The 13,668-nt window shown below is 32.7% G+C and overlaps 1 protein-coding gene across 20 annotated transcripts in view; it reads right to left on the bottom strand.

Annotated features, from left to right (window-relative positions):
- Positions 1 to 13,668, bottom strand: part of NRXN1 (neurexin 1) — a 1,047,547-nt gene that overhangs the window by 151,848 nt on the left and 882,031 nt on the right. For all 20 annotated transcript variants that reach the window (XM_023532814.1, XM_023532816.1, XM_023532823.1 and 17 more), the window contains one exon: positions 12,562 to 12,733. In XM_023532814.1, coding sequence (XP_023388582.1) covers positions 12,562 to 12,733 — 172 coding nt within the window. The remainder of the gene's footprint in view (positions 1 to 12,561; positions 12,734 to 13,668) is intronic.

Here is a 13,668-nt window from a genome sequence, read left to right as displayed (position 1 = left end):
TTATAGGTCAAGTGACAAATGTTCTGGATTGCCTGGGACAGTGTCGTTATGTGCATGTTATGTAGGAGTAACTATTAACAGTGCATCTTTTCTCTCTCAGAATTATGCTTATTTGAATGATAATTTTTATGGCCTCCTAATTATAGGCCACCATTATGAGGAATTGAAAAAAGAGATTCCTCTGGTGGTTGGAGCCCAGACAAAAGGTTTGGCAAGCCTGGGGTACTTGGTGAGAAGGAAAAGATACCTCTTTCTTGAGGGGACATTTTCTGTGCCAAAGCACACAGCTTGTTGATACAAGTGCAGACTGGATTCCAGATGACAACCTACTCCCTCTGATGCGATCCTGGTGCACTGCATGTAGGTACCCCAACTGCATAACCAAATGGAGTGGCCTATCCACCCGCTAGCATGGTCTCCCTAACACTCGCTAAAGTCAAAGGAATCTCCAATACCCAGCCCACATTCTAGTCCTTCTTGAAGTCTTCCTTGATCACCAAATTACACTCCATTTTCTAAATTTATATGAAACACATTTTCTATGCTACTCATTTGACTTAAACCCTGTCATTCCCAGTGATATCTCTGTAGTGTTCTGGCTCTGAGTGGGTTTGGGGAGAAAAGGGAGTTGGGTAATTACATGTCTAAAGTTTCTGGAAAGGTTTATCTCCATGTGTGTGAACCCAAGTCCGACAGCCAAGACAGGATGAATTGTACCCAGAAGGAAACGCACACTATACACTATATAATATGGGGAGGTTAGTATCAATTGTAATTGCAGGGTTGCAAAACTAAACTAACTTGATAAATGATAGTGGAACCAACATTTACTGAGTACTTACTTACTGGATTTTTACCAATTACTATGTATTTTAAAACTAAAAACTTATTGAAAATTCAAACCCTATGAAGTAATTACTATCTATCATTAACTTATTTCATAGATCAGGAAATTTAAGTACAAAGAAGTTAAAGAAGCCAGCCAGAGGTCACACGTCTACAAAGTGTTGGAACTAAGATTTAAATTCAAACAGGCTGGTTCCTGAGCCTTCTCTCTTAACCTGTACCCTATCGTACCTTTAATCTTGTGTTATCTCTAGCATATATTTGAAGTTCAGTCATTTGATGTGTGGTCTATATGTTCTTATTAAATATTAGTGTTTAAGAGGGGTGTACAAGTTGAACTTGGATAAAAAATTACTAGAAGAATAAGAAGAAAAAGAATCAGCTGTGGGGAATGCCATCATTATGTGCATGCTACAAATCCCTAGAGACCCTTGAATGACACCCCCGTCCCCCCGAGATCTGAACAGAAGAAGCAATGACCATTGCTATCAAGACCTCAATACAACAAAAGTTTTCTGAGCTTTTCTTCCCTGAGGAAGAGTAAGAATAAACAGCATTGCATAATACTTCAGAGCACTGGAGTGAGCTTTGGGATGTGTGTGCAACCTTGGCAAGTAACCTAATCTCTCTATGGTTGGTTGCTTATCTATAAAATGAGGTACTATAAGCTGCATTATAAGATTTGATGACTGTTAATGAGAAAATGTATACAAAATAACTATCACAGTTCCCAATATGGAGTACCCAGCATAGAGTACTTGTCTAACAGTCACTGATACCAGATCCTACACAAGATAGAAATTTAAACGTGCTCAGTGAATGTCTGGGATTTCAGGTGAGTTCTGTTATCTCTTCGCCCCAATCCTTGCGCAACACTAACTTCCTTATTGAATCAGTTCAATGAATTTAACCTTTTATTTGAACTCTATTTCCATAAAGCACAGGCCTCATCTAATTGTTCCCAGGTCTATTTCCTACTGCGATTGTGACCATCCTGTCCCTCTTTTCAGCAAAGCAAACATTTGCATTTAAAAAAGCTTTTCTGTTTGTTTGTTTCTCCTCTAATCAGAGAGCACATTCTCATCCAACTCCTCTGCCAAACTGAGTGATAAAAATAATAAATGAGAAAACTGATGACTCTACGTGGACTTTTAAAAATGCTCCAGCAAAGGTGACCCTGAAAAATTATTATGGTGTGTTATCAATTAGTTGACGTTATCTAGAAAAATGAAGTTAAATGTTCTTCTATTCTGTCCAGTTTTATATCTCATAAATCCAGCTAAAAGAGTTCATTGAAAACGCATATGCTAATATCTAGACAGACTTAGGTTAGGTATATTGTCTTTTGGATTCTCAATAGACACTTTAAATTTAGGCCACCAGTATAAATAATATGCCCAAGATGATGAATCACTTCAATAATACTTAATGTAAAGAAAGTTAGTCTCAAATTTCCAGGATGGGGGGTGTGGGAAGTTCAGCTGCTTTTAATACAGTCAAATTCGTAAGGCTAAAAACAAAACAGACTTTAAAATGTTTAAGATGAAAGTCTTCCTTTGAGAAATATTCAACCCATGAGGCTAAATTTGACACAAAATATTCATCATCATAATTTAAATTTTAATGTGTGGCCTATTTAAAGGCTTCATACTTCAAAAAGTTTTCACATTTATTATGTCATTCTGTCTTAATTAAGAACTAAAATATTAGATTAGGTTATACCTTTGGATTGTTACAGAAATTAGGTTTATATTCCTTAAAAATAAACGTTCTTTTATATAAACAATATGAACATGTTAATATATAATTTATTCACAACAATTACACCTGACCTACCAGGTATCAGGTCTACAAAGACATGAAGTTTTATTATTTAAAATCTTTTTTCTTGAATAATGTTATAATATATATGTAATTGAGTAAAAGGTATGTTTAGATAGAAATTTTCTAAAATTTTAAAAACATCGACTTACAGAAAAGTTGTAAAAGAAAGTATGGGAGTTCCACATACCTTTCATCTATCTTCCCTCACTGTTAACATCTTGAATAACCATTGGACAATATTGAAACTAAGAAATTAACTTTGGCACTATACTATTAAATATAGTACAAACTTTATTAGGTTTTACTAGTTTTAGCTAATATCCTTTTTCTGTTCCAGGATTCTATCCAGATTCCCGCATTGCATTTTTCACGGTGAGACTGAGATCGTGAATTTTTGTAGAGAATATCAGGAATTATCAAAGAAATAAAGTGCTTTTCTCAATATATCAGGAGGTGTATAAAGTCAATATTCCTTATTACTGGTGATATTAAACTTGATCACTTAGTTAAGGTGGTCTGCTGAGTTTCTCTGCAAGCAAGTTTGTATTTTCCCCTTGGAAGAGACACTTGTAGACTACAGAAATTAGTAGTCTCTACTCAAACTTCTAACCACTAATTTTAGCACATCTAGTGCTTTCAACGAGTGCTTTTTACTTTGAAGTTCTAATGGTGAATATCTACTTCCATCATCCTTCTATATTTGTAAATTAGAATTCTTCTATAAGAAAAAACTATTCTTGCTCCCCCACATATCTAATATCCATCGATCTATTCAACTACTTATTAATATCAGTATTAATATCATGGATATTTACTTTGCTGAGTTATAATCCAATGCTATCTATATTTATTTTGTTGCTCAAATTGCTCTAGTTCTGACCAGTAGGAGCTCTTTCAGATTGGTTCCTGCACTCTTCTCTCATGCCTTTATTCAGAGTTAATCAACTATGGCCTATAGGTCAAATAAGTCCCTCTGCCTACTTTCGCAAATTAAGATTTATTGAAACACAGCCACACCCATTCATTTACTTATTATCTATTGCTGCTTTTAAGCTATAACATCAGAGTTGAGTAAATGTGACAGAGATCATGTGGCCCACAAAGCTGAGAATATTTACTATCTGGCTTTTTACAATAAAAGTTTGTCAACCCTTGTCCTAGATAATTTGTTTTTAATTATGAACTTTGGATAGTACCCAAAATGTATTTGTCACATTTCAGGTAGTTCATAATAAAGAAACATGAATATATGTTTGCCTCTATATTCTTCTAAATTAATTAGTTATAACATTTTTTGATGTTAGAGATGATTTTTTGTGTGAAGGAAAATGGACTGTCAGTATTCTCCTGGAATAAGTTAAGTACATAAATAAGAGAATAAACTATAAATATTAATAAAGAAGGTGAAAATTATCTAGTAAGGGGAGAGACATTGTCCTCTTCCATGAGTTCTAAAGGTTCCTCTATACATGCAAAAAGCTTATTAAATTGTCCTCATAATAAAAAGTAATTCCCAAAGATGTCAAATTTTTAGTCATTTTTGTCTCGAAGATATTGGACGCTGTTATTATGCCATCACATTTCACAATCCTCAGATGATTTACCAATAGATCTATCCAAATAAGACCCTCAAACCATATATTTTGGTCTTAAGGATATTTATTATGCAATGCTCTAATGCTAGAATCATATCAAGCATGGTGTCAGTGCTCAAAATACATTTATTGAAAGGATAATGACATTCTTATAATCACTTTTGAAAGAATGATTGTTCTAAATTGGAAGTACAAAAGTTGGACTTGTTCTATTAAAGAAAAAGAATTTTATCTGAGCTAGCAGAGACTATATCCAGTCAGCTTCATCAGTGGTTAGATGGTTATTATTATTAGAAAGTTAATAAAGGGCAGTTATATTACATTGGAAGCATATGCCTCATTTGGATAAGAAGAGGTTTCTCTTCATATGTTCTTTAAATAGACTTTATTTTGTTCTCTAAAATCTCAACGTCCTCAAGATCAGAAGTTCTGAATTCTTAGTAAATGGGCCTTAAAAATATTGAAGAACAATTACTAAAAAACATATACATAACTTTGAGTATACATGCAGATATATATGTATTTTTCTAAAGACAAGATGTCCTACTTTATCAGATTCTTATAAAGAAATTCAAAAGAAATTTAAAAAATTTTATCAGATTAATGTCTAAAATGGAAGACAGTTACATAATTTTTGTACTTCATATAGGGCCTCAACATCGGTATATGAAATTTTAACCTTTTTGCTGTTCTGCTACCTCTTGAACACACTGTCATTGTTTACTAGAAGTAAAGTGACATTTAATGCCAATTTATTCCTGAATTTACAAGATAAGAAAAGTAGGTAGATGATGGGCAAGAGGAAACAGTATAAAAAGTCTGAGGCTTGCTCATAGTTGGCATTCAACTGCTGACATTAAAAGCTGGGAGTTTCCCTCTCACAGTAGAAATTTTTTTTTTAATTGCTTAATTATACACAAAAAGTACTAGTTGTTATCTATATTTACCATAAAAATATATAAATATCCCTAGGCAATTTAAAAAGCTCTTAAGAAAATAAGAGCTCAGAGTGTCTGAGAAAATATTAACAGAAAGGCTTGTCATTTGAGTTGGGAACGTGACTTATCTTCCACGGAACTCAGATAATTATAAACTACATGATACAGCAACTATACTTTCAGATAATAATCAAGCTATAAAAGCATTGTTACAAACTACAAATCTAACAAAATCAACCAAACACTTGCAAAAGCCATTTGAAGTTTCCTGAAAGCCTCACATCCTTAAAATATAATTTCTCTGACCTTCAATCTTTAGCTATTTAGTGAAAATCATTTTTTGCTGCACATCATAAAAACTAAATTTTGCATTTGTAGTGGCAACTAATTTTTGTATTTGACTTGAATAATTTATTGTTTGCAAATTCAATATCTTTGAAGAAAAGTCTGTGAACTCAATTACTCAGTCAATATTTTTGGCTATCTTTACTTAAAATTATGATAATGCCATTTTCTATTTACAGTGAATATTTTGTAGAAGTTGGATCGACACATCCTTTTCTTATGATAATAATTTAAAACTACAAACAAATTGTACATTGGAAAGAGGAATAGAGAACAAGAAGATAAATGAAGGATCTTCTGGAAATCATAAGAAGGGTTGCTATTTGTATCTTATAGCATAATATAAGATATAATATACTTAGCAAAATTCCTTGAACATAGTTCAACAAATATTCCTTAATTTGATTTGTTGGCTTCTTAGTGATAGAATCTGAGAACCTCTCACATTAAGAAAAGGGCAAATGAATACTGGTAAAAAAAAGCACGTTTTCTTTAAATTTCAGTCTCAAAGGGAAAAAAATCTAGAGTGTGTTTATAAATTAAACTTCTGAAATAAAATAAATTTATTACTTGTTAAATGTTTCAAAATATATTTGTTTCTTTCAATGGGCTTTTGAATTAAGTTTAACTTCAAATACATAGGGAACCCACAGCTTGCCCTCCTACTTTATCGGGCTCTAGGTTTCCGACGGAGTTATGGTCATTCCTATCCTGTTGGCTCAGTTTCAAATTAGACTGAGTTAGATGAGAAGCAAAAAGAAATAAGGAAACATAGTAGAAGGATAGTAGAAGAAATAGAGATAGAAGTGTTTCGACTTATACTTCTTTGTATCATTCACAATGGTATTCGAATAGTGATACCTAACCCACATCTACAGAAACTAATTTTTTTAGTTATTTCAGTTTTGTCAGCAATAAGCATTTAATAATACAAAAGTTTTTAGGGTAAAGAATGTGCATGTTTTGACAAAAGAAAGAAATGGCCTGTGATGGTTGAATTGAGCTTTCAGAATTATCTATCTTATATACAATTATTAATTTGGCCCTGTGAGAATTGGGTTCAAGTGCTATGGGGTAGACTACTGATAGGAAACAGTATTTTAGCCTCCAGTGCAAGATAACTTTAAGGAAGTCACAGATAGGTTTAACTGATAAGCTTCCTGAAGTGGAATATAAAAACACTGCCATACATAACAAGAATAAAACAGAAAAGGCAACTTACAGTCAATCTACAGAACTTTGATTTAAGAAATGAACCCTTCAGGCTTGTTGATATAATCTCCTTTCCTTTTGTTGTACTGTGAAAAATAATCTTTTGGAAAATATCTGTGTTATATGTGTTTGTCAGCCTGTGTAGTCTAAATGATACCAAAATCCACCAAACCATTAGAGGAATTTTCTCTTTCTTTTGTCAGGAAATTAAAAATCTTAGTGTGATTGCCTTACTGCAATAGTAAGTACTTTTTGATATCTATATCTATATCTATATCTATACATATATCTCTATATAATCTCCAGCTCATTGAGAATACATTAAGAATGAGTGAGAAGTCTGAGAATATATCATTTCTTTCTATCTCCTTGGATACAATTTCTCTGAAGCTAAGCATTTTGGGCAGATGTATTTAATATACTGCTCAATAAAAAGTTCATTATGTTTCATTAAGAAAAGCCCCCAAAGTCCCAGAAAAACTGAACACCACGAAAGAAGAAAATTAACATCAGAAATCTCAGAGTTTTAGCTACTAGTTCTATCTGACATAGCTACAGTATTTGAGACTTTAGATTTCTCACAGTATGTGAGAAAGCTTTTCTTTGGAAAATTTGGATTAGTAAACATTTAATTATGTCTAATAGAAACCAAACATTTATATATTCAAGTAAGTACATTCAACCTTGTACATAAGTATATTTTGGCTAAAAACTGCCAGTAAGAGACAATGTTTTAACATAGGGTTCAATAGAGGAAACTGGATTTATTCAACAATTATTTATTAAGTTCCCTACTATGTGCCAAATCCTGATTCTTATGTCTTCTGTTGGACTCTAGCAAAAACTGGTAGTTTATTTACAGAATGATTCCAATCTTCTGTATGCTTCATCAGTTTCCACAAGAGAGTTATATTTTTACTTTCTTACTTTTATAGCAAGGAAACAGGATTCAGTCAAACATTTCCCATGTCTACACATTTAACCAAGACATGGGAGAAGTCTTCTATTAAAATAGTTTTTCTCCCAAATAATCCTTAACAATTCTAATACCGGAATCTTCTAATGATTCATTCCTCTTCTAGCTACTGAAATCAACTAAGTTTCATGTTATGTCACTGAAAAATAAATATAAAAAAGTACATAAAATTGGAAATCACACCAACTTGAAGGTTGAGTGCTATGGGAAAAGTAAAATAGTAATGATTCATAATGGATTACTTAATTTGCAAATAAAGTGTTTAATGTGAGGTCAAAAATAATCATTGCCTACTAATGAGTAGTATTAACTCAAAATTTATTAACAAAATTTTTTTGTAAGAATATTTTTTCTTCTATGTGTTATTATTTTTTTAACATACCTTAGATAGTTTTGTGTGTATATGTAGTGGTCAGTTGTGACATGGATTCGAATATGTGGCTATGACCAATCACGTAAGTCGTAACATTTAGCTATGAAGAATATACTTTGCTATGTAGAAGGCTACATATAATCTCTCTTCATTTTGGTTTCTGTCTCCCAGACAACATAAAGGAAGCCACACAGAATCAGACAAGATTCCCAAACTGGCATAGTGATCTTGGTCAAATCAGGTAGCCTTTCCAACATTTCGTTTTACTGTTTGAAAAAATGAAGGTGCTGGAATAGAAATCTTTGAAGTTCCTTCCCTCTTTCAAATGCTATGATTAGAAATGAGGTTGATTTTTCTCAATTACATCATATGTTGTAAAAAAAAAAAAAAGGTTAAAAAATAAATAAAAACACCAAAATCACCAAACCAACTGACACATTTTGTACCAAACAGAAAACTCTAAATAATGGAAGGGCTCATATAGACAGTCAATAAATTCGTTGATGACTTGAACTAAAAACCAATTAATTTAAGTGTATAAATTTAAATGGCAATCATCAATATGCCTTTCCTCAGCCTAAAATATTTACCAGCGTTTTGAGATGAAAAACAAAGTTAAAATTTAGAGGTAATACTCATAAAGTCTTTGAAAGAACAATCACATAAAAAATATTTACACCATCTTTATGCAGCCTCTTTTTGCGCTAGCCTCTGTTTCTTTCAAATTTTCCCATCCCCATTAGGATCTACTTTGTTACACCACTTCAGACCACCATTTTCTCCTTTTTCGATACTCTCTCTAATAACAATTAAACGCTGTACTACTAATTTTGAAGTTAACACAATTTATTTACATTGGTAAGTTTGATGAATCCTTTTTGTCTTCCAGACTAAACTCTTAGCAAGCAAAATCCATGTCTGTGACCTGTCCACTCATTCTTACCACAGGTTTCCATTTCATTGACACCTAGCACAGCCTCGTGACACACTGCAGCACTAAAATGTTGAATAATTGATGAGAGAGAGAGGGGCAGAAACTAAAAAATGGGAATGAGTCCCCTTTTATTTATTCACCAGGTCTTATAATGTATTCTGTATTCATCCTCTTTATTTTCTCATACCTTATTTTAAGCCTTTATCTTTTGACACCTGGACTGTTTAATAGCTTTATAAATATTTCCTGTCTCTATCTGTTCCTGTTAATCCCATTAAAATGAATGCATTTTTTCTTCCAAGTAAAATTTTACACTTTTAAGACCCCAATCAAGTTTCTAGACCATTCACTCCGAACTGGTCTCCTCTTCCTTGGAACATATTTTCCTTTTTATGGTATGTCTTATTCAGAAATTAGCCAAATGTGATAATGATAACTCTTAAATTTTCTCATGTATTTTATATTTAATCTTGAACATTTTTTACTTATCTCTTTAACCAGATGGTAAGCCTAGTATGTTCCTTTAATATAGTATACATCCATTAATATTTATTGATGTGTTAAGTTGATAGAAATAAAATTAATATTTGACCTTGCATAGAATATGAAAGACATCTTTTTGGCACACTGTGGTTGACAAATAAGCTCAAAGGTTTATTCTCAAAGGTAATTGTGATTTATCTGGAGCAATCTTTAGCCTGAGCAAGTAAGATGATAGGCATTGTGGACTAACATTATGAGAAAAGGAAGTCTGTTGAGAGAGAAAATTTTGCTATATAACTGTAATTAGGGACAAATCAGAGATTAATGATGCATTATATTCTAGAGCTTTAACTGATAAGCACCAAGAAATGACTTTCTCTAAATAGTTTGCAAAATGTTTTTATACTTTGTTCTGTGCACAGGAAAGAATCGAAATTTGGTCTGCTTTCATAAAATTCAATATTTATTTTAAGATGTGAATTATTGAGCTATAGAAATATTTTATAAACTCCCAAAGAGCATATAATCTACCTCCACTAATTAGTTTCTCTATGAAAGCTTTCCAGACAATGATAGGGTGATACTGTCAGCCAATGCTTTAGATGCTTTTCACTAAAGGTATAGTGTTGCTACCAGATGAATTGCTTCATATAAAAGCACTCACCACAAAGCCCTATAATGGAAGGTTAAGTGCTATACTTAATTACTAATTTCCACTCTTATTACTTATATTTTGCAGTACAGGCACTTTAAAAGGAACCAAAAATAGTCTGTTAGTTCCCGCTTCTCTGATTATAGGATTTAGTGGTAAAGGCTATTTTTTCGAATGAATAACAAAAAAACTTAGAATCTTGGACTAAATATAGAGGTTGCATCTAAAATATCTGTTTCTAAAGATCTGATCCTTAACTATCATAATATTGCCAGATTCTGATTTTTAAATATATTTTATATTACTTCTTATACTGAGTATCCATTTAACTGGTAAATAAGACATTATATGTTAATCAAATATTAGTCTAGAAAAAATACACAGATATTTGTTGACTTAATTAATATAGCTCAATTTTGATTAAAATTGGACATTAGCATGCCACAAAAAGACAGGGAACATGACTTTTTTGAATGATACCTGGTGCACAGTATCTGGTATGTGCACAGTTAAATTTAATCACAAAAGCTATATTAAAATCATGGGGTAGAGAAATTTTTTAAAACATAAAATATTTACTCACATGCATTAATGCATTAGAAAACTAGGTTCCAATTATCTATGCTTGGGAAATGCATATCATATTTCCTTTTGGAGATCCATTATGAATATTAATATAATAAAGTCCAAGGGTAGACATTTTTAACTTAGTTTAATCCAGACTTTTTCAAACTAACTTGAGAGCAGGACTTCCTCTTTCCTCCCATAGATCACCATTAACACTCTCTATAACCTTTTATCTAAGATACCAGTTTGGAAAGTGTGGTAAAAGTAAAAAAGGTACTAAATATAAAATAATTTAAAAGCATTAACTGATGAAACAAAGCCAGTCTTCAAGAAGCAACTGCCACACTGTAATAAAAAAACTGCTCTATGACAAAATTTAGAAGTAGGCACATTAATATTATGTCCTGTGCCTATAATAATACTGGGAAATAGTAGGCACTCTATAAATATTTACATAAATATAAATAAATACGGTTTATCATTTTACATGTTAAGGTCCACTACTCACAGATAACAATATTCCAGGGGCAAGTCTTCTAGAACTGATCTTATTTTATATCTTTCATGACATCCAATGCAATGACTTCCTCTCAGTAAAGAGGTATTAATTAATTGTATTTCAGGAAATTTGCCAATTTACTTTTCTGTAATTTCACTGAGCCTGTAGTTTTACATTTCTACTAGGATTTCAGTAAATGTTATAAGGGATTATCAGGGGCTATGTACCATCGCATGCAGATTTAAGTTACTTTTCTTCCAGGTTTTCCATTCTCTCATCTTATTAACAGAAGGTGTACACTCTCATAACTGTAGTGTATAATTGAGATAATTCCCAGGACATCAATTCAGCAAATATTTATAGATTTCCTACTGTTTTCCAGTATTATAATAGGCATGGAACATAATATTAATGTGCCTGCTTCTAAATTTTGTCATACAGGTTTTTTTATAACATTTAATTCAGCAAATATTTGAAGAACACCGAGTTTTAAAAATAGGTCTGAAATGAGGCTTGAAGGTGTAAAATTTTTCAGATCAGAAAATCCCAAAAGGGCATCACAGATATTTCATTCCCTAATTGAGTCAATACTAAAGAAAATTAACCTGTATTTAATAAGTTAGTTATTTCCTCATATTATTTCTTCCAAGAAACGAATACTTATAATAGAGGAGTTTATATATACATTTTGGTAATCACTGTTATTGTGCAGAATGAAAATGAGTGAAACCAGTGTCACAATCCTTATGAAACCCCACGGTTATATGACAGTGAAAACAGACTTCGATTACCTACACGTTCTTATAATTGCTGATTTGTGCTACTATAAACAGTTTCTTTACTATTGCTCTGTTTGTCAAATGGCCCTCCTGCACGTTTCACGAGTTTCAGCTATATACCACCATCAAAGGAATCACCTAGTTCTCTTTCGCAGCAAAGTGTTATAATAGTCCCTCCCTTAGCTTTAAATTTTAACTTTGTTACTTTTGACAAAGCCTTTCCTTTGTTCAAATGCAAGGATCCAGTAAAAAGAGCTTTGACATGTTGTGCCTTTTATGTGTGCATTTTTCTGGTTTCACTGATGTCCTGAAATTTGCAAACGATAACGTGTGCCTTCAAGTTCTTCTATAAAATGCCACTTGTACACTGTTTCAAGAATAGTTTAGGACAGCAGTACATTCGCATGACTCTATAGTGCAATAAATACTTGGTGGTTTCTCAGAAAACCCACAATTTGGTGAAACAAATGCAAAACAATGCTTTGTTTTCCACTTTGTTTTTCATAAATCTTCCCCAGATACACATTCACTGGCTTACCTGCAGGGTAACGCTCGATCACTGGCCAGCTGTCCACCTGCAACGTGGCATTGCCACCACTCCTCGTGAAACGAACCACATGGTATTTCCCATCGTTAATGATTGCATTGGACTCTTCAATAGCGATGTCATCTGTCCCAACATTAAATTTAACTCCAATTTTTCCTTGGTGCTGAAAGGCAGAGGGGCAAAAAAGAGTTGAATAAAATTATATTGATTAGTCAGCATTTAATAAGAATTACATATAGGATATTGTTCAAGAACAGGCTTCAAACAGTTGCTTTCCTCGGATTTTACTTCTGAAAAACTCAAGTAGTAGAAGCAAGATTCTTGACATTTGGTTAAGTCTGAAGCATCTCTTTCATGGATAATTGATATTCCAAAAGACACACTTTCAAGAGAATTGAGCTGCCTTCTTCCCAGAGGTTGCCACAGACAAGGTGCACAGCTGCCTCTGTGAAAGGACATCTTTTCATGTTACATAGTTCCTTTAATCCACTCTTCATTTTACAAGAAAAAGGCGGCTTGACATTCTCCTTTTAATTACGGTGAAATCAGAGCAATGAAGTCTGTTTAGAGAAAACTGACGAATGCTGACAATATAGAAAATAATTCTAAAGCGTATGTGTACACAGACAAGCATTTAATGAGTGCAGCTTCTTAGTCATTATTCACATACAAAAAATCATCAAATGCCAAGTCTGGCATTTATTCAATTTCTTCATCTTACAGATGATGAAACTATGACACAGGAAGGTGCAATGACTTGTTCAAGGTCACATAACTTAATAGAGGGGTACCAGAACTAGAATTCAGTTTCCTCATTCTTAATTTATATCTAAACTAAGATATGGCTATCTAAAATTGACTCCTCTGAATTATGCAAAACAGCATTACACATTATTCTAAGTGCAAAGTTTGCTGCTGTTAATTTCATAATTGCATAATATAAGGTGGCAAAGAGAAACATGTGTTCGTGTCCTCTGCTTCTGAGAAGCTTTCTCTAGTACTAGGACTATCAAGGTTACCAGGAGCTCAGTGGATCATGGATTTGCCCCTAATCAGTAACACTGCAGGCCCTTGTCCACGTACATAACCTCAAACTGT

Source organism: Pteropus vampyrus, unplaced genomic scaffold (genome assembly GCF_000151845.1).
Source record: "Pteropus vampyrus isolate Shadow unplaced genomic scaffold, Pvam_2.0 Scaffold91, whole genome shotgun sequence".
Lineage (NCBI taxonomy): Eukaryota > Metazoa > Chordata > Mammalia > Chiroptera > Pteropodidae > Pteropus > Pteropus vampyrus.
The sequence above is the reverse complement of the archived record's forward strand: the minus strand, read 5'-3'. Positions and strand labels throughout refer to the sequence as shown.